The sequence below is a fragment of the Elaeis guineensis genome, chromosome 12 (genome assembly GCF_000442705.2).
Source record: "Elaeis guineensis isolate ETL-2024a chromosome 12, EG11, whole genome shotgun sequence".
In the NCBI taxonomy this organism is placed as follows: domain Eukaryota; kingdom Viridiplantae; phylum Streptophyta; class Magnoliopsida; order Arecales; family Arecaceae; genus Elaeis; species Elaeis guineensis.
The window spans coordinates 20,376,004-20,394,854 of record NC_026004.2 but is presented as its reverse complement, the minus strand read 5'-3'; the positions used below and the strand labels follow the sequence as shown (position 1 = coordinate 20,394,854).

At 35.9% G+C, this 18,851-nt stretch overlaps 2 protein-coding genes across 16 annotated transcripts; both read right to left on the bottom strand.

Moving 5' to 3' along the window:
* Positions 1–1,014: 1,014 nt before the first annotated feature.
* LOC105054724 (trihelix transcription factor DF1) lies at positions 1,015–3,856 on the bottom strand. Its single transcript, XM_010936295.3, has 4 exons — positions 3,497–3,856; positions 2,700–2,800; positions 1,523–2,508; positions 1,015–1,444 (listed from the first exon to the last, which is right to left on the bottom strand). The coding sequence occupies exons 1-4, from the start codon at positions 3,730–3,732 to the stop codon at positions 1,289–1,291; spliced, it is 1,479 nt and encodes a 492-aa protein (XP_010934597.2). The 5' UTR covers positions 3,733–3,856; the 3' UTR covers positions 1,015–1,288.
* Positions 3,857–6,471: 2,615 nt separating this feature from the next.
* LOC105054723 (uncharacterized) lies at positions 6,472–17,882 on the bottom strand. Of its 15 annotated transcripts, XR_012136004.1 has the most exons (12): positions 17,618–17,882; positions 17,339–17,463; positions 17,167–17,261; positions 13,829–13,937; positions 13,424–13,528; positions 13,258–13,337; positions 12,059–12,166; positions 8,081–8,167; positions 7,519–7,602; positions 7,056–7,376; positions 6,842–6,943; positions 6,472–6,764 (listed from the first exon to the last, which is right to left on the bottom strand). XR_012136004.1 is itself a non-coding variant. In XM_073247044.1 (9 exons), exons 4-9 carry the CDS (start codon positions 13,841–13,843, stop codon positions 7,370–7,372), a joined length of 378 nt encoding a protein of 125 aa, XP_073103145.1. In that variant the 5' UTR covers positions 13,844–13,937; positions 17,167–17,261; positions 17,339–17,463; positions 17,618–17,882; the 3' UTR covers positions 7,236–7,369. The 15 variants fall into 15 exon arrangements, 7 of the variants coding, with proteins under 7 accessions (XP_073103145.1, XP_073103139.1, XP_073103142.1 ...); XR_012136002.1 differs by having other exon boundaries at positions 13,424–13,937; XR_012136003.1 differs by lacking the exon at positions 13,829–13,937 and having other exon boundaries at positions 13,424–13,542.
* Positions 17,883–18,851: the final 969 nt, after the last annotated feature.

The following is an 18,851-nucleotide window of genomic DNA, read 5'->3' as shown; positions in this document are numbered from 1 at the left end:
AACTTCTTCTAAGGAGAGGCCTAACAATTAAAGAAGAAAAAGCAATTGTTATCTATTATATATGTATTTTACGTATGTGTGTATGCATATTATACAAATTTTTGATCACCAACTGAGTTAAAAGCTGTCGTCTATTATATGTAGATGTTACCTTTATATGTATATATACTGTATAAGTATGTGGCTAGCCATGTTTGGGTTGAGCTATAAGGCATAAAAAAGATAGGAGCATGCTAAGCCCAATTCAGAGTTGGGCTGAAATTTGTGACTCATGATTGAGCCAACTCATGAAGATCTTGGCCCAACATAAACTAGTTACCAAACTAGCTACAAATCTTATTTGATGATTAAAATGGTAACCACTAATTGGTAGATCCCTATCAGTTGCAATTCTTGCAAATTGCATGCCGTACTACCAGTTGCAAATTGTAAGTTGCTACATAGAAGATATATGATGACTCAAACCCAATTGATTTAGGAAGGGAAGAGAAGTCATTGAACGAAGACAAATTAGGACTCCTCAATCAAACTAGTACTTAAGTTGCTACCACAATATTATGCTAAAGCAGTGATGCTAAATGCGCTTATCTCATAAATAGGCAAAGTAAAATTAACATCATAGTCCTTCAATATAAAATTTAAAGATGTAAAAGAAGTATAAGGAGAAAATAATTTACATTTCACAATCTATGAAAATGATGTCAACTTTCATTCCTCTTTTTCTTTTCTTATCCTATGAAGGAGAAAGAAGAAACTTAACCTTTTGGATTAAAGTTTTCTTACAGCATAGAATGTTTACCTTATTTCCTTATGATGCAAAGATGTCTATGAATTTTCTTAGTGCTATGTAGTCAAGTTTATTTTCTCCTCCCATTTATATTCATCCCTTCCATTGGTTCAAATCATAAATTAGTCCAAAAAAATCAACAAACAACAATAAACAAAATGAATAACAAGCATTCTTTTAGAAAAAAGAAATTATATAATTAAATTGCAAAATACACATCTGCTGCTAGATAGAATAATAAGAAGCACTTAGGAAAAATAAAAAATAAAAAGAAACAACATCGACTTTCTAACCTAATAGATCGAAGAAATAAATGCATAGTGCATATGTCTTTAAGCAAGCTAATTAAGAAGAGTTGGTGTGGTAAGAGTAAGAGAAACTAGTAATATATATATATGGATCCATAATCTAGAATAAAACTATAGTTGCAGTTGCTGATGTCTTTCTTCCTCCACAGACAACACTACCACTCATATTCTATTTTTGTAATTTTATCCTGTATCATATCTTTCCATCCTCCCCATGTTCATTTTGATCTCCATTTTGATTTTCATCTTCTTGATCAATGTTCTCATCATTAGGCTCTTCCAATTTGTCATGATCATCTACCATAGCTTGATTTGATGGGTCTATAAGCTCCTTGCCAGCATCCTGCACCTATAAGGCATTAAAATCAGGTATAAGAAGGCAACTCTAAAATCATTTCAAGTATAAATATAAAAAATTATTAATTACCTTCTCTGATGTCATGTTGGTGTTGCTACATCCAAAATCACCCTCAAAGTTTTCTTTATTTTTATTGTTATTATCGGCATGACTACCTTCAATACTAGTTTCTCCTTTTACTAGCTCGAGCTGTGATGGAAACATAGTAATGAGGGCATTACCATCAACTTGTTGAGTAGGATTAGGATTAGGGCTGGACTCTGGTTGTTGAAATATGCGACTGATTTGACTCAAAGATCTATTATGATAAAAGGCATTCAATTGGTTGAAATAAGAGCAAGTTCTTGAATTTTCAGACCTATTTTTGTTGCTTTCCTTGATCTTTTTAAAGTACTTATTGACATTCTCCCATTTCTCTTTGCACTTCTTGGCACTTCGATTATAACCAAGCTGTTGCATTCCTATAGCTATCTGCTCCCATAATGGACCCTTGAGCCCTTCTCGATAGAATGACTCAAGATTAGTGCGTAGTTTGATCAATGCATGCACCTCCATCTTTGGCCACCTAGGGGACATAAACTCTATGGTTGTGTTCTCTGTCAACATTTTTTGTTGCTGTGCAATGGGAATAATTGTGAGCTCAGTGTCATTGCTTGACTGTTGTTGTTGTTGTTGGGATAATGATGATTGTGGAGTTGTGGCAATGGTGGTGGTAGACAATGGAGGTATTGGTATTGCTCGGCCTGTGACCTTGTGAAGGAAGGTGATGATGGCTTGTTCCCTTACTGCAATGGTGGCATGTTCTTGGGTCATGAGCTCTTTTTCATGAGTAAGCCTTGCTATCTCCTGTCTTCGCCATGCCTCCTCTCTTACCATCCGATCTCGCTCCCACTTCTCCAAGGCCTTCAAAAATCGATGTTGCATCGCATCCTGTCGCTCAACCACTTGCCTCATCATCTCTTCGAAGAAGGTCATCATTGTTTTAGTAGTTTTTGATCCTTTCTCTCGTCTCCGCTTTCGACCTTTTCGACTAGTGCCCTTGACTTTACTATCATCTGAACCAAAGAAAAAAGTAGTGTTGGAGAGGCCAAGGCTAGTATTGGCAATAGTAGAGGTAGAGTTAGATATAGTATTGATATCAATTAGAGCAACAATGAGATTAATGGTGGATATAGTAGAGATTGTAGTAATATTGTGAGAGGCATCAAGTTGGTCAAAAAATAGTAACTTTCATTATATCACCTACCAACAAGGCCTTCTTCATCTCGCTTGTGGTATCTTTGGATATTTTCAAATTTCTCCTTACATTTCTTAGCACTCCGATTGTAACCTAACTCTAATAGCTTCCTGTCCAACGAATTTCAGAATAAATATTACATAATTTAAATAAAAAATCTAGAAATTCAAAGATAAGATATTGAAATTGAGATATAAAAGGAAAGAAAATGCCGATGATTGCACAAAATACATCCTTAAGTATATATGCTAATTATACGATAGTACATAGTTCAACTAATAAAAGCATACTAAATGTAAAGGAAAGAGTAAAAATGAAAATTTTATGTAAAAAAGAAATTGAAAGAAATTCCATCACAAAAAAAAGACTTTATTGCTTTGAAATTCTTAGAATTCTAGAAAACTCAAAGAGAATCATAAAAATGATGGAGATTGATACCCCAAATGAGGGGTCCTTTGTATCAAATTTGGAGAGAATAAATACTTTCCATAAGAACAAGAGATGATAAACTCATGAAAGAAAAGGTGAGCGATCTAAATCTATAAGAAAAGAAGAATATTGGGAAAGAGGAACTAATTCTAAGGAAGAGTAGTAAGAAATAATAGTCTAATAAAAATCTTTGTAGAAAACCAAAAAATTATAAAACTCCTCACTAGAATCACAAAATAATGTAGATCTCTAAAGAAGCAAAAAGGATAAAAATAAAAAAAATTAAATATAAAGAGAGTTAGATTCTCTATATTTGTATTTTAAAAAATATATTTGATATTTCATAAATTTTTTAATTATTTTCTTTCATTTCTTACCTAGATACATCCTCCCAAAGAGGGTCCTTGGGGGTGACATATTGAAATGCAGTATCCATCTCAAAATGGATCTTAAGTAGTGCGATGATCTCTTGTTGTGCCCATCGACTTTCGATTTCAAGATCTTTCTTACTTTCCTCTTTAGGTAGGAGAGCATCCTCTTTATTTAGGAATATTTCTTCCATTGTTGAATCGGATTCTTCAAAATTCTTCGCAGTGACCGAAGGAGACATCATTTCAATAGGTGAGGTTGCCTTGACTGATTGCTGCTGTAGATGATCGATGCTAGAGATTTCAACTATTTGAGATTGTCTATCATTATTAGATGAACCGAATAATGTGAACTCAAGGGAAGACACCAAATTTGGGGACCGACCTTGATGCATCTCTCAAATTTCTATTACCCCACTCTCCACTTTTAAGTGATCACTTTATTACTTTTAATGGATTCTCTCCTCATTTGTCTTTCTCAAAAAAAAAAGATAAAAGGATGAGAAATTGAAGGAATTGGGTATTACAAAATGAGATTACAAAGGTTGGGGAAGGGTGGAAGCTAAGAAAAACTTTTAAGAGAAGAGAGATAAAAAATTAGAGAGATAAAGAAAAAAATTATGATGATAACACTACATGGTTGACTTAATAGAATGGAGTAAGGAAGAAAAGAAAGATCTAGAACTGACTATAAGAAATAGGGAGATGAGGATGGGGGAAGATAGGGATATCTAGAATGATGATGAGATGGTGAATGAGGGGAGAGAGATGGAAAGTGACAAAATAAAGAGCGATGAGCTGTTAGTGATATTTACTTTGCTAGTTAAAGATAAACATGACAAAGATACATATGGTTGATCTAGTATGTGGCCCCGCATGGATGACACATGGATATAGGCTTTTGACGATCTTAAAGCAGTTAAGAGCTTTCCTTTACCTCCTTTTGTTAGAGAATAAATACTTATTTATTATAAGTTAAAAATTAAAAAAAAATACTATTATTGCCAGCATTCCTCACTTGTCATTCATTGCTACTAGTGACCACTTTAGTACTGCACATAATCTATTGCGATGGTGATCAAAGGGCATAAAGATAATCTTATGCATAGAAGTACTTTTTGTTAATTGTTTCAAATTCATTAGGACATAGATCATATGCTAAATTTCTCGAATATTATATTCTATTTATGAAGAAAATTATTTATTTTTTTCTTAAACCTTGAAGTGGAATTCTTTGTTTGGTCATTGATTTCAAGTAAAAGACATTGAAATCTTTAATATTAGAGATGGAGAGATTACAATTTAAAAACTGGAAAGTTATAATCTTGATTTATTATGGTAATGGCAAATTATTGGTGGTGGTGATCATTGATGATTATGGATGACAAGAGGGAATTGTCGGTGATGTAATTTTTTTTTCATTTTCTCCAATACCTATGCTCTCTAATTTAGCTTCTAATCATCATTTTCTTTTGAAAAACAAAAGAAATCATGTGTAATTGCTAAAAGATGGAATTAAGAAAGATATCTAAGGTACTTCAATACAGTGTGGTACTCATGTGTCAAGTGTACATGGCCATTTAGATTAGTTAAGATGAGTTTTAAAGGATACGAAAGGAAGAGTAGTTCATCCCAAACAAATTTACTCATTTAGAATTCAAAAAAATATATCTCAATTAAATTTAACCTCAATTCTTATTAAATAAACTATTATAAGAAAAATCTTTTTGGTCTCAATCTATTATGATCACAATAAGTTGCTATCTAGTGGGGATGGGAGAATTATTAAAACCTAGTGCCCTCTATAAACTCCACTTTTCTCTATTGTAATTTTAGAATTTGGTTTGATATATTAAGAGGAGAGTGTTACATTGAACAATATCTAATACGTATATTACTAACCTAGCTTTCTAGAGAGATTACAATATATGCAATCTATTCTTGGCAAAAGATGGTTTAGGTTATCTAGCCCACAAGTGGAAAAGCTTTTCATTTTTTCTTTTTTTGGTAATAGATTGAAAGACTTTACTTTAATCTTATGAAAGTATCTCTCCAAGCATCTGCTTTAATCAAAAAGGCAAGATTCGTGGGAAAATCATCATTTCAAATTGCTTCTAACCACTCCGGACTTACATAATTGACCAAAAAATCAGCAACTTAGTTCAATTCCTAAATATGGCAACCTTGTGGGGATTCAATCTTGAGACTTGATGAGGATGTTAGTCAAACCTATGTTAATATGAAAAAAGCAAGCCCAAAATTGATTCGAGCTAATAACTTAAAATATACATTACATTTCTTGTGTTACTCAATTTTTTATGTAGGACTGATAAGAACTTCAATGGGCATTGCATCTAATGAGACTTAAACCTCAAGACGTGATGAGAATGACAGCTGAACCTAGGGTAGTATAAAACAAAAGAACCCGAAACTGATCCAACTTAATAGACTTCTTATATAACTCAAATCTGCTATGCAAGATTAGGGAGAAAAGGGAGTATACCGGCCATCTCTCATCCAATACTCCAATTGCCCACCTTATCCATCCTTTCTTCTCTCACACCTGCTAGGTCATATCCAGACTCCTAAAGCAGGACAATTATCTCATAAATAGCACTAATCCCCTATAAATTGTACAAATCCCCAAATAGGGAATATAGTGGTATGGCACAACATCCTTCTCAAAATCAAGTGAACTAAAATTTTCCACTGGATACAAATTGCTTGCAAATTCTTAATAAATTGCACATTTCTACAACCAAAACCTAATCATAAAGCAACATATAAAGCCATCATATGGTAAATGCAAATCCGTATAGTCTCAAAATACCAAGCCGTTCTTCTGATCAATGCCAACCTCATTGATCTCAAAATACTGCACCATTGTTCCTACCCTCAATGGGGGTTGATACACCAGATTGTGGATTCCTGAAGCAATGGTTTTGAGGCATGTCTTGTAATTTCCATAGGCTCCTTCAGGTCCTGGTTAGGTTGTAGTCAGACATAATAGCAACAGAAATGGTTACTGGATCTATCATAATAGACAACGTCAGAGTTATCCAAAAAATAACAGATTAATAATTCAAATTGTTCCTTATGTAGAACTCAAATATAAGTGTTACAAACCAATCCAAACATGATTCAAACAGATCATGTGTCAGAAAAAAGGTCAAACAAATGATCCCCATAATTGCAGATGATGACAAACCAATCTGGTTGATCTTGAGATATCAATCTCAAACCCATGTGCGTGATCTTCTTCCTTCTTTTCCTCTTCCTGTAGAGGATCCTCCCTTATTTTCAAACACAGAACTCACAATGAAAGTGATTCGAAGAGGTAAATTTGAGATTTACCATTTATTTATTTAATTATCTGAGTTCCAAAGTACGCTCTTAAATTCTGTTTACATCTTTCACGCACCCACAAGTTTTGGTTGAAGCATTGGCAGAACCGAGCTACATTCAATAATGCAAGAGTGTTAGTACAACAAGGGTGCAAACTAGTAAGGGTAAAGAAAAAATAGAATTTTATTGCCAACTAAAGGTCACTACTGAAACCACCTCTTACCTCGTCATACATGGTTAGATCAACTGGAAATATTGATGACATTTGGATAGAAGCTATACCAAACAAGATAATGCTTTACAAAGACAAGTAACATTAGAGACCACAAACATTCTTCAAAAGAGAGCTCCTTGACTAAGATTCCTTCATTGATCTCGAATAATTTGGTGACGAGTCAGGAGGTGATGCATTGGAATCAAAATCATGCCTGCTCTCAGTTCTCCTCATCTTTGCTTTGAATCTGGATTTTGCCATGAGGGTTTGCACAGTATTTGCAAAGCTACCCACTGCCATCAAAACCAGCAAAGACCCGCAAACTACAACCTTCAAGAGTAGAAGAGAGATCTTAGACATCTGCATGAAATTAAGACTGCCTTAACTTGAAACTAAGAAAGCCATTAACCATCTCCAGGAAGAAAAGAAAGGGGTACAGCAGAATCAGAAAGAAAGCCAAAAGATCTCTTGCCTGCCACTGTCGGATAACACCAACCAAAGCTGTGCGAAGCAGTAATATCCCAACATATGCTTCAAAACCCTGAAATGAGACAGTCTTGACATAGGCAACTGCCAGTGAGAGTTCCATGTTGCAAAAATTAGTCATGTTTAGTGTTGCATTGTTGCTTAAGCTTAACTTTACTCCTAGCTTAGGTGTTTTGAACTCTGAATCATGACACCAATCTCTCACCATATAAGAGATTAGTTCATCAGCGAGCTTCCTAGCAATATTCTATGGCTATCATAACTTATGGCTCTATTTATATGGATTGCTGAGAGCATTGAAATAAAAATAAAATCTTATATCTGGGAATTATAGGTATAATCATCTTCCAATTATATACAAGTAGCTCCGACTTTCCCATTGTCTCTCAATTATATATAGGAAACTCCCACATTCTCATTTTAATTCTTTTCTTTTCAAACAGATCCCAAGCAGCAGCTCAATTTACCATCGCTGGAAGTTTGTCAACAGCATGGAAACCTCTGCTAACCGCAGTAATGTGTAATTATAAGTTATCAGCTTTGGGTACCTGCAAGATGAAGAGAATGGGGCATAATAACAACAGTTGACCTTCAACACCAGAAGTTTCTCCCCACACAACATCCATCCTTTTAGCCTGTTAATGAAATATAAAATGATATCAAATAATCATGAGCTTGACAATGTATTTTAAGAAAATAAAATTAACAAAAGAGTTAGCTATCTAGCCAGTTACAAAAACCATATAATAAGAAATAGCAAAGGTCATCTAGCATATGGACTATCTTGCCAACTTGGAAACAAGATCATCTGGGGCTTTGAATGCCTGACATGGTCATGAAAATTCTGATGTATAGAAATTACTTGATCAGCTAATTACATGTTATATCTACTTTTCTTTTCCTTTCCCTTTTTTTTTTTTTTGGGATAGGTAGATTATGCCTGCTGTAGTTTTGTATGTTGTAGCCTTTTGTCCCCATTAGTTGATTTACAGCATTGATCATTATTCCAGCACTTGAAATTTATTGTATCTATACTAGCATCCCAACATTTTCATGATAACTTTGCTGAAATTATAGAAGAGAATATGTCAATCTCCAGTTTAGGTCCAAACGCCCAGGAATCCTCTTCTGACAACTCTTTCACCAGAACCAGCCAAAGCACGTCAATCTATCACTGGATTGCCACAAAAATCCATGAAAACCACTCAGCTACTTCATTTCTCTCTAAATGTCAATACAGTAAGTCTAACAAGCAAAGAGGAAACCATTCAATACGGTTTTGTTTTCAGGATCTGGGAGGTAATATGAGCTGGGAACTGTTGAAGAAGGTTGAAGGACCATCAGAATCCTCAATCCAGCTTTCTACTCTTTTCCCATCTAAATAATTCCAATGTAGCTTTTCAGGCCAACTGAAAGCATGAGCTGCTCAAAGACTATCCAAATTCTACCATACTATCATTTGGGTGCGATTTCATGTATGGATATCAAGTGAGACCCAAGATTCAACTGCTTCAGCTTTTTTATTCATTTTGATGGGTTCACTGTGAAGTTTTGGTGCACTTTCACTAATATAGGTACAAGTTTTGGCCAGACAAATCCAATTTAATTAAATTTTTCAAAAGCACATTTAGCATACCATTCTTATAACATCTCTCGGAGACTTTCATCTTCTATGAACCCTATTGAGTCCTGTTACTCTTATTTTTTAACATTTTGAATGCCCCTTTACCTTTTTTTGTACTCTTTAGGTAATATGCACCTTTAGGTAGAGAAAAAGGCTCACACATAAAATGATCTTAAAAAATATTTCTCATCTACCTCAAGTTTAATAATAAATTGCTTGATGATTTGCCCGCTTAGGTAATAGAGTTACCCTTTATCAACATCTCATTTTCCATGTTGAGCTCCATTTTAAATCTCAGGTTCCTTTCTCACAAATATAACCAATTTTGTTAATGTTTAATATATGCAAAATCTGATCAAAAATTTAGATTAACATTGAATAAATATCATTGCATCAGATCTAATGTTACTTTGATGACAATCTTTTTGTTATATCCACTTGCAATACAACAAAATGATTGGTCAGAATGTTCAAGTCTCCTATCACATTAATGAAGCAAAAACCATTTTTAGACCATTGAGATCGTCAGAAGATAGAAAACGTTCAACTACATGCAGATCCAGTTAATCATGAGTAAAATTGGAAAGAAAAGCATGCTCCCACAAATCTGAACCAAACAAGGATTCAAGTCCGACAGGATGTCCCGCAGGACATCGGAATAAGATACCATCCTATGTGTCGAGATAGGAGCATCCTGCCATTGTCCTAGCATCCCGATCGGGATGTTTTGGATCTCAAGTGTGGGGATGGGGTGGAACGGCAGTATATCCTGTTCCATGGGAAACTGGGACATCACATTCCATAGGATTTAAGACCTTAGAATAAAGTATCCTCAAGATTCAAAGCAACATTTTTTATAAGACCTGAAAATTAAAGAGGCCATTTAGTTTATTCAGTAATGGTGATTGTATTGAAAAAGATATGAATATCATAAATTTTAGATTTTTATAAATTATCTGCTTGCAAATCTAGTCAATCCCATGAAAGAGAATATGGAAAAAGCATAATCCTGCATATTTAATCACTAAGGATCTAAAGGAACAGATTTTATAAAAATCTAATGGTTTCAAAAGACCCAACTCTTTAAGGCTCTCAAGTGGCTGTTCTATGTAGGCAGTTGAGATACCACATTGCACCAAGACAATCAATATATAAAAATTATTAAAAAATAAATAAAGATTATAGGAGCAAAGAAATAGATAAATAAAAATTTAAAAATAAAGAAAAGAAAGAGGAGAAGACGGTGAGAAAAGAATGTGAAGGAGACTTAAGAAGAAAAGGGTGGATAAGATGAGAGGTGGAAATGAGAGGCAGAAAGGGGTGGGGAAAGTGTGTAAATTACATTGACTAGAGCTTGTTGCTGCATTTCTTGTCTACCATCTCTCATTCAGCGTAGCCTACCATTTTAATCAGGATTTTCTGTATCGTGCCGAACCGGCCGGTACACCCTGTACTATATCGAATCGATGGGGAACCGACACGGTTCGGCCGGTTCAAACAGTATACCGACGGTACCGTGAGAGAAAGTGAGAAAGAGAGAGAGAGGAGGGGAGAGAGAGAGGCAGGAGCCGTTAAAGGCCAGCGGTAGCCCACTACGGCCGCCGGAGGGCTTCCGAGCCTCATTATCGTCTGATAGGGCACCTGAAAGAGCGAGAAAGAGAGAGAGAGCTCGGGGGGGGGCTACGTACCGGACGGACGGCGCTTCCATCGCAAGGTCTCTGGTGGCCGACGAGCAGCGTCGAAGGCCTGAGGGCGGTCGAGCGGACGGAGCCGCGGCTCACCGTCGACAGCCTGAAGGCGGGCGGAGCCCCTTTGCGTCTTCGTCCTGTTCTTCTTTTTCGAAACAGACGATGGCCTATTTCTATTTTTTTTGTTTTAAACTCATGAAGTCGACAACCCAATTGTCGACTTTAGGATTTTTTTTTAAAAAAATGGCTGGCTTCACTTAAAACCCAATTTCTAAAAAATTTTTTGTGAAATAGGGACGTCGCTCCTATTTCACGCCTGCGGTGCGCGCGCATGGACTGCACCCTCCGACGGCCACGGCAGTCAGTCGGAGACCATCCGACGGCCCCGTCGGCTCCTTCTCCTCCCTCTTTTTCTTTCTTCCTCCCTCTCTCTCTCTATTTCTCTCTCTTTCTCTTCTCCTGGTTCAGCTTCGGGTTCCTTCGTCGGTTCACCTCGATTCGGTATGGTACGGTATGAAACTATACCATACCGTACCGCCAGTCGGCCAAAACGGCCGCCGATACCGATATGGGAAACCTTGATTCTAACATTGTTTGCCTCAGTTATCCATAAAGGTAATTCAAGCATTGGGGTCTATCAGCCCTTAACCATTGAGAAGGATAGATTTTATACCAACTATCCAACCAACAAAGTACCTGATCAGCTTGCCTGATTTGCAGGGATAGCATGCCAAAATGAAATCTGCCTGAGCCACATATGCCGGTGTCAAGGCTTGATCCAATCTATTTGGCTGCTTACTACCCACTCCATAAACACATAATAGTTGCACAAACCCTATCATCATGAACCACATTTGAGAACAGAGCAACTCTTGAAAGGTGATCCTAGGTCCTTGATAACCTCTAGAGGTTAATAAGGTGATTCAATTTACTACAACAATTATGAATTTATGATCATACCAAAGAAATACGACAACTTGTTGCATCCAAGGTTCCCCAAACAATTAGATACCAGATCTTCATGGAAATATCAACAAACTCAAGAAACCTTCCCCAAGATTAGTTTGGTATCTTTATGACGCAACACATGCTTGACCTTCATCATCATGATTAACATGGTTTGGCAAGCCAGCCCATGACACAACAAGTATTGTGCAAAAGCTGAGCAACACATGCATAAAGTACAAAGATTGTAGGAAAATGCGAGATGTTACCTTTCCCAAAGCAATACGAGTATACAGTCTTTGACGTTGATATCTGTTTTGCAGAAGCATTGCAACACCTTGCATCATAGCCCATACCAGAAATAGTTGTACCCCTTTCTGCAAAAGGCTTTACAGTTTGGGGTCAAGGATTCTTATATGATGATTGGGAAATGAATAAGCAACTACCTGCTTGTTGGCACAATCAGGCTGCCTTTTTATCTCCCATGTGAGACTTACAAGCGCCATCAACTTGGCGCAATAGTGATGGAATATCCACCCGCACGGGAATAAACAAGGCTTATTTCAACATAATAACAATGCTTAGGTATGCGATTAAGACTATAAACTCAAATCAACAGACATTCTTCGGGGCTTTTCAACATTAATCATGACCATCCACCAGTGGCCCAAGGACAACAAGATCTCCTTTTTTGACTGTAATTATGGTCAATGGACACAAATCACTAATCATATTAGTTAACGGTCCTTAATTACTCATATCTTTAAATGGTGGAAGTGGAACCTTATAATGGACTCTTCATTTGAATTAAATTTTGATGGACTGTCGGATATATTTCCATGATGAGATAATATTATATGATACATCGATTTCACAGGCCACAAGTTTCAAGAAAGGACTAGTGCAGAATACCAACTATTTCAGTAACCTAGACCTCTATGCGTGCCATAACGAATGTCATAAATGCAATACTACTCATGACTCATGAGCTTCTTCTTTGTTTTCATTAGTGAAATGTGATTTTTCAGAATCCTGAATCATTCTAAACACATTTTAAAAGAGAATATTGCTCATCTCTTGTGACTACAAAGGTGGGGGGGAAAGCCAATCATGACATCAACGATAAAAGAAAGAGTGCACCTAATCGAATATTGACCAAATAGATGCATGCAACCCAAATAGCATAATAAAATGATTCAAACAATTAAAGCGGTGTAACTACGGAGAAGCAGGACCTTGATTCCAAACTAAATAAATGGATATGCAGGTTTCATGTCTCTTGCACATAAACTAATTTGTTGAATCACAGAATACATTGTATAATACACTCAACCGATAAAATTTAAGAAATTTAGTGTTGAGAATGCATAAGGTCATCATTTTCCCAACTAGAAGAGCAGAAAGCATGGAATGCTTCCATAATTGCAAAGTCAATACAAGCGATAGCATGAAAAAGGGCTTTACATACCAAGGACGAATATCACTCCCATTTACTCTTAACACATTTTCTCGCGATGCTAGACTTGTGTACAGAAATAATAGCCAAGCCTGAAAACAATAAATTCAGTTAACTCTGATCCAAAATAGTCGTATTGCACAAAAATATGATGTTGCTTCTGAAGAAAATTTTATACCTGATGCAACTGAACAGGCAATGCTGGAAGGCATCCATCCCAGATATAAGACCTTAAGAGAAGTAGAGTGCATGGGAAAAGAAGAAATAAAAAGGCCGTTCTGTCCTGTCAACAACAAACTTATACCATTGATCAAACATAATGTGGTTAGCATAGATGATAACGATCCAAAGTACTCATTTTTGACAATATTGAATGCTCTCCATTTTCTTGCCATTAAACCCCTTTACCAAAAAGAAAAAAAAAAATACTAAGTATGCCCATGTTCTTCATAGCAATACAGTTTTGTGGCATGATATGCAGGATAAAATCATCCCAGAGCATTTCACCTAGTCTGGCTGTTACAGTAGTTGCTCAGTTTCAGTTCTAAGCAGAATAATTCAATCTTCAAATGGCAATTATTACCAGAACTTCGAGCATTATGAAAAATGTGTAAGCTTGAGGTGACAAATGAGCATCGTCTTCCAGCACCACAAACCAGCTAACAATAACTTTGAGATAAGAAATGATGACCCTAGTAGATAAGAGACAGAACGTATTTTGACATGAAATAAAGTAGACAATGGGTACATATAAAGATAAACAAATTGAATTTAGTTTCGGGGTACTGTCATTGACTTAAATAATACAGATGAAGATCAATGAAAATAAAGGTAATTAAATAGAAACAAAAAACTCTTATGGGTCAATTTGCAATACATTAATATTGCACTTTTCCTCAATATTTTGGCTTATCTTGTTAGCCGAGAGCATGCATAAGATCTAATGGATATAAAAACTGGACACAAGAAAAGCAAAAGCAGGAGAGCATAGCTGGGAGAAGTCATCCTCCACAAAATCATTTGCACAAAAATCCTCCTAGATATAAAATTCCTCCATGTCTATGTAGACATCCTTAAAGGGTTAATTAGCATATAAGATAAATATAAAGAGATGAAGAGTAGGATGAACCATGATAAGCATCTCAATATGCTTATGACTAAGAATTCTTAACCAGCATACACATGCCTTGTGAGAGAAACAACAAACCAACTATCACTAAACATCATGAAGACAAACAAAAGTATTGGCATGCAAGCCAGCTAAGGTCAAAGAGGTCTAGGGATCTAAATTGTGTCCACTGAGAAGCAACTATCAACCTATAGGCCAATTTTTATTTAAAAACACTAATGATTTTATATTTACTTAGTATGGAAGGCTTTTTGGTTTGTTATTAAGAATTCATTGTTGCAAACAATGGTGCCATCCAATTAACCATACCACCAAATCCATTTTAGAATAATCATGTAAGGACCCATACAAGCATGCGTTTAATTCTACACCAACCATGCACTAGATAGATCTTGAATATTTATACAGGGTCAAGAAGTCCAAATAACACCTTCTAACTAACCTTTTTAAATAAGATCCTAAATTGTTACAAATGGTATCAAAGTGGACCCGGCCCAAAGTCAATGTAAATAAGGGGATACTATAGCATAGACCCATTTGTACGGACCACGAGTTGATCGTACTATTTGTAATTGGATTTATAGTACTTGTGAATGGATTTGAATGAATTTAGCCAATTAGCTTGGTTGGATGCTAGGGCTTAAATAGGGAGTATGTCAAGAACTGTTCAAGCATGTTTTTAGTCCAACATCAACTATGGCTAGGTTGATTTTGAATATTTATACAGGACCAAGAAACTCAAATAGCACCTTCTAACTAGCCTTTCGGGTGATATCCTAGGTTGGTGCAAACATCCTCCTAAATAAAATTTTTCCATCTCTGCATAAGCATCTTTACCAGGTTAACTAGCACATAAGATAAATATAAATAGATGAAGGGTAAGATGAACCATGATAAGCATCTCAATATGGTTATTAAGAATTCTTAACCAGCATACACATACTTTGTAAGAGAAATAACAAAACCAATTATCATCAAACATCATGAAAACGAAAAAAACTATTTGCTCGTCCACGAATCTAATAAATTGTGGCCAACTCAGAAGCCATTATTATCCTAGATGCCATGTTTTATTTTAAAAATCTAATGATTTTATATTACTCAGTATGGAGGGCTATTTGGTTTGTTATTAAGAATTCATTGTTGCAAACAATGGTGCCATCTAATTGATCATACACCCAAAACCATTTTGGAATAAGCAATTAACTTGATTCTATAGATTATCTTCATTCTACAAAATTTCTAGAATCCATTTATAAATTAAAACATAACCCAAACTAAAAACTCTTACAGAAATTCCAGCATGTTAACTTTGTAGGTTACCAAAATTACTAAAACTTAGTCCAAGACTTGAAGAAAAAGAAGAAAACAGCAAAACGTAAAAAGAAAAATGAAAGGTTTGGCCTTAACTTTAATTCGATGTGGCACCAAAATGTGTGTCCTTTAAAGAAGATCATCTGGCATTTTGCATCTAAACAACTCCAGGTCCATTAACTGGTGGTTTATGTTGCTACTCTTAGTACTCTAGCTCGAGCTTAAACCAGGAACACCTCACAAATGTGCAGGAAGTCACAGCCATGATTAAATCTTGGCCTTGATTACCCCTAAATCCAAGGACTATCTTTGAGAGAAGTTGGTCCAGTGCTGACATATCAATTGTTTTTCCTTTAACTTACACTTCATTATGTTCCTTTTTCTTCAAATTGGTGAATAAAAACCTTCTAGGCATTCCTTCCATCTATATCATACATGTCTTCTTACAAACAAATGATAAGTAGTTAAATTGATAGAAAAAAAGACACATTTTTTCACAAACCTGAAATCATTACAATAGTGATTTTCTGCCAAATTGATGACCATTTTTAAGAGATCTTGATATATCTTGTTCTCATGAGTTTTATGCAAAGAGTGTAAGTGTCAAAGCAATTGAGGAGCGCTAATGTTTATATAAGCTATAAGATACCATTTTAAAAGATTCAAAGTAATCTCAATAATGGAATGACATTGTCACTGCACACATCATGCAGGTGGGCGTGCAACAAATAGAAAATGTTCAGACCATAACCACAAATCCTCGAAACTGGTGCCAAACCCACTCAAGGATCTTTATTTATTTTCTCATATGCTTCCAAGCTTTCCGGTGCCCATATTACTACCTACCACTACCCAAGACAATGTAAATAAAATTGCATACTCCACTGAGACATTGAAGAGCGATTTACCAAGGGAGACCGGAGAGGATAGCATTCCTAGGAAGCAAGAAGTTTCAAGGGGTTTTACGTTATGCATCTCCTCACTACCATATTTGTTTGATTCTTTAAAGAAGCAACATTTGGTGTCTTCTCTGGTGTAAAGGCAATTACAGCTAAGACAACCAAAAATAATTAATTAATAGTTACACCCTGCTAGTTCTCTAGCCTAAGATTAGATTTAACCTCTTTTATTTTATTTCGTTGAAAAAGCTAAAACCATTTGATATTATATATATATATATATATATATATATATATATATATATATATCAAATGTAGTAATTTTTTGGAAAATGATCGTAAATGGTCCAAGATCCGATCTTCATTTGCCAACAAAAGCTCAAGCAAAGCAACAGTTCCAATCTGATTCACCAAGAAAAATGATCCCTTTAGAGTTCAGAAGATCCACCCTCTACCCATAATACTAAATCCACCTATCTTGAAACACCAAAAATCCAATCAACAGCATAAAATATGCAAGCAGATGTAAATAACTTAGATCCCCTATAAAGGCATGAATGAGTAAGAGAATCATCGTACTCTATAGCCGTTGTACTCCTCCGTCACTTTGAGCGGAACCTCTTTCTTCGTGGCCCTAATGTTCACCGGGCCAAGAAACATCTTCAAGAACCGACCTGGTTACAAAACATAATCAAACAATAAGCATCGAAAAATTGACCGATAAATCGCATAAAAATATCATCATAAAAACCTTTTTGTCGTAAAAAGGTGGAAAAAAAGCATCAGCAGCAAACAACTATGAGCCTTGCTCGGAAGAAGCAACGCCACATCGCCGTCACTGATGAGGCATCTCGCCCTGCATAATTCTTCATCGATCTGAGCACCAAAGAATGATATATATATATATATATATAAAGGAAGGATTTTTTACACAAAGAAGACAGGGAATCAATCAACGAAAAAAAATGAAATGAAAAAGCATCGCCGCATTACGATCGAGGGAGGAGTGGGGGGAAGGAGTTCCTGGAACCTTGAGGTCGGACTCGAGGGCGATGGCGCGCTGCCGGAGGGCCTTTTCCTCCTTCCAGGTATTGGAGAGGAGCGCGGCGGCAGCGTCCTGCAGCTCGCTTCCCTGCTCCACCAGCCGCGCCGCCTCTCCCATTCCTTTCTCTCTCTACCCTCTTCTCTTATCGCTTGCTAAGTCTTTATCTCTCTACGAGAGAGAATGGAAGTGCCGGGATGGTGGTGTGACGCTCTCTCTCTCTCGGGAGGGCGTAGAGTCCAAAATCTATACTACAACATGCGTCTACTTTGCCTTCGCATCTTCCTAATGTTGGCGTAGCCACTCTTAGACAAAGGATTACGTGTTTCGCGCGCACAGGGTTCTCTACCACGTGGCACAAGGAATTGGCGTGATTCATGAGAACTGGTGCGACGCATCGGGCGTCGTTGCATGCAATCGCCGTTGCAGGCAAAGGCTTTTTTTTCCTTTCAATTTTCTTCTTATTCCCCAATTCATATTTACAATGAAATTAGTCGTAAATTTCCATGTGTGTGTGTGCTTGGAGAGTGAGGGGGAGAAGGTTAGCTTGCGTTATAGCTTGAGATGGAGTGACCTCTTTTCTATCTTTTATAGTTTTTGTTGTTCTTGGTCTCTCCGCTTGAGATTGGTCAGCGAAATAGATATGATCGTGATGAAATCACAAGTTTAAAAATCTTCATATATATATATATATATATATATATATATATTTGTCCAAGGTATGAACTTCATCTAAGATCAAAGAAATTTCAACTTATAGCATATGAAAATAAAAATTTAAAGGTCGATGTAGACTGAGATATGAAACCTCACCTAGTCAAGTAAATGAATCCAACTGAAGCTGGAGGGCAATGGAATATTACTACCCCTCACTCCACGGGCCACTTAAATAAGTGGCTATATGTAATAGGGAGGATTGGTGCAATATATAGAAAAATTATCAATAGTTGTCAAGTGGGACACCTACAATTTTGCCATTCTACTTTCGCAAGTAACATGTCTTCTAACTAAATATATAATCCAAGAAGCATGGAGCCTTTTAGCACCATTTTATTTTTTTTTAAAAAATAAAATAATTAAATTGAGAAAAAATATATGTGATAGCATTATTTATAATTTTATTTTCAAAAATTATTTTTATTAAAAAGAAAAATGAAAGTAAAAAGAACTTCAATCTTTTATAAATAAGAAACTCATTTCTTCTACCATGATCACTTCCATC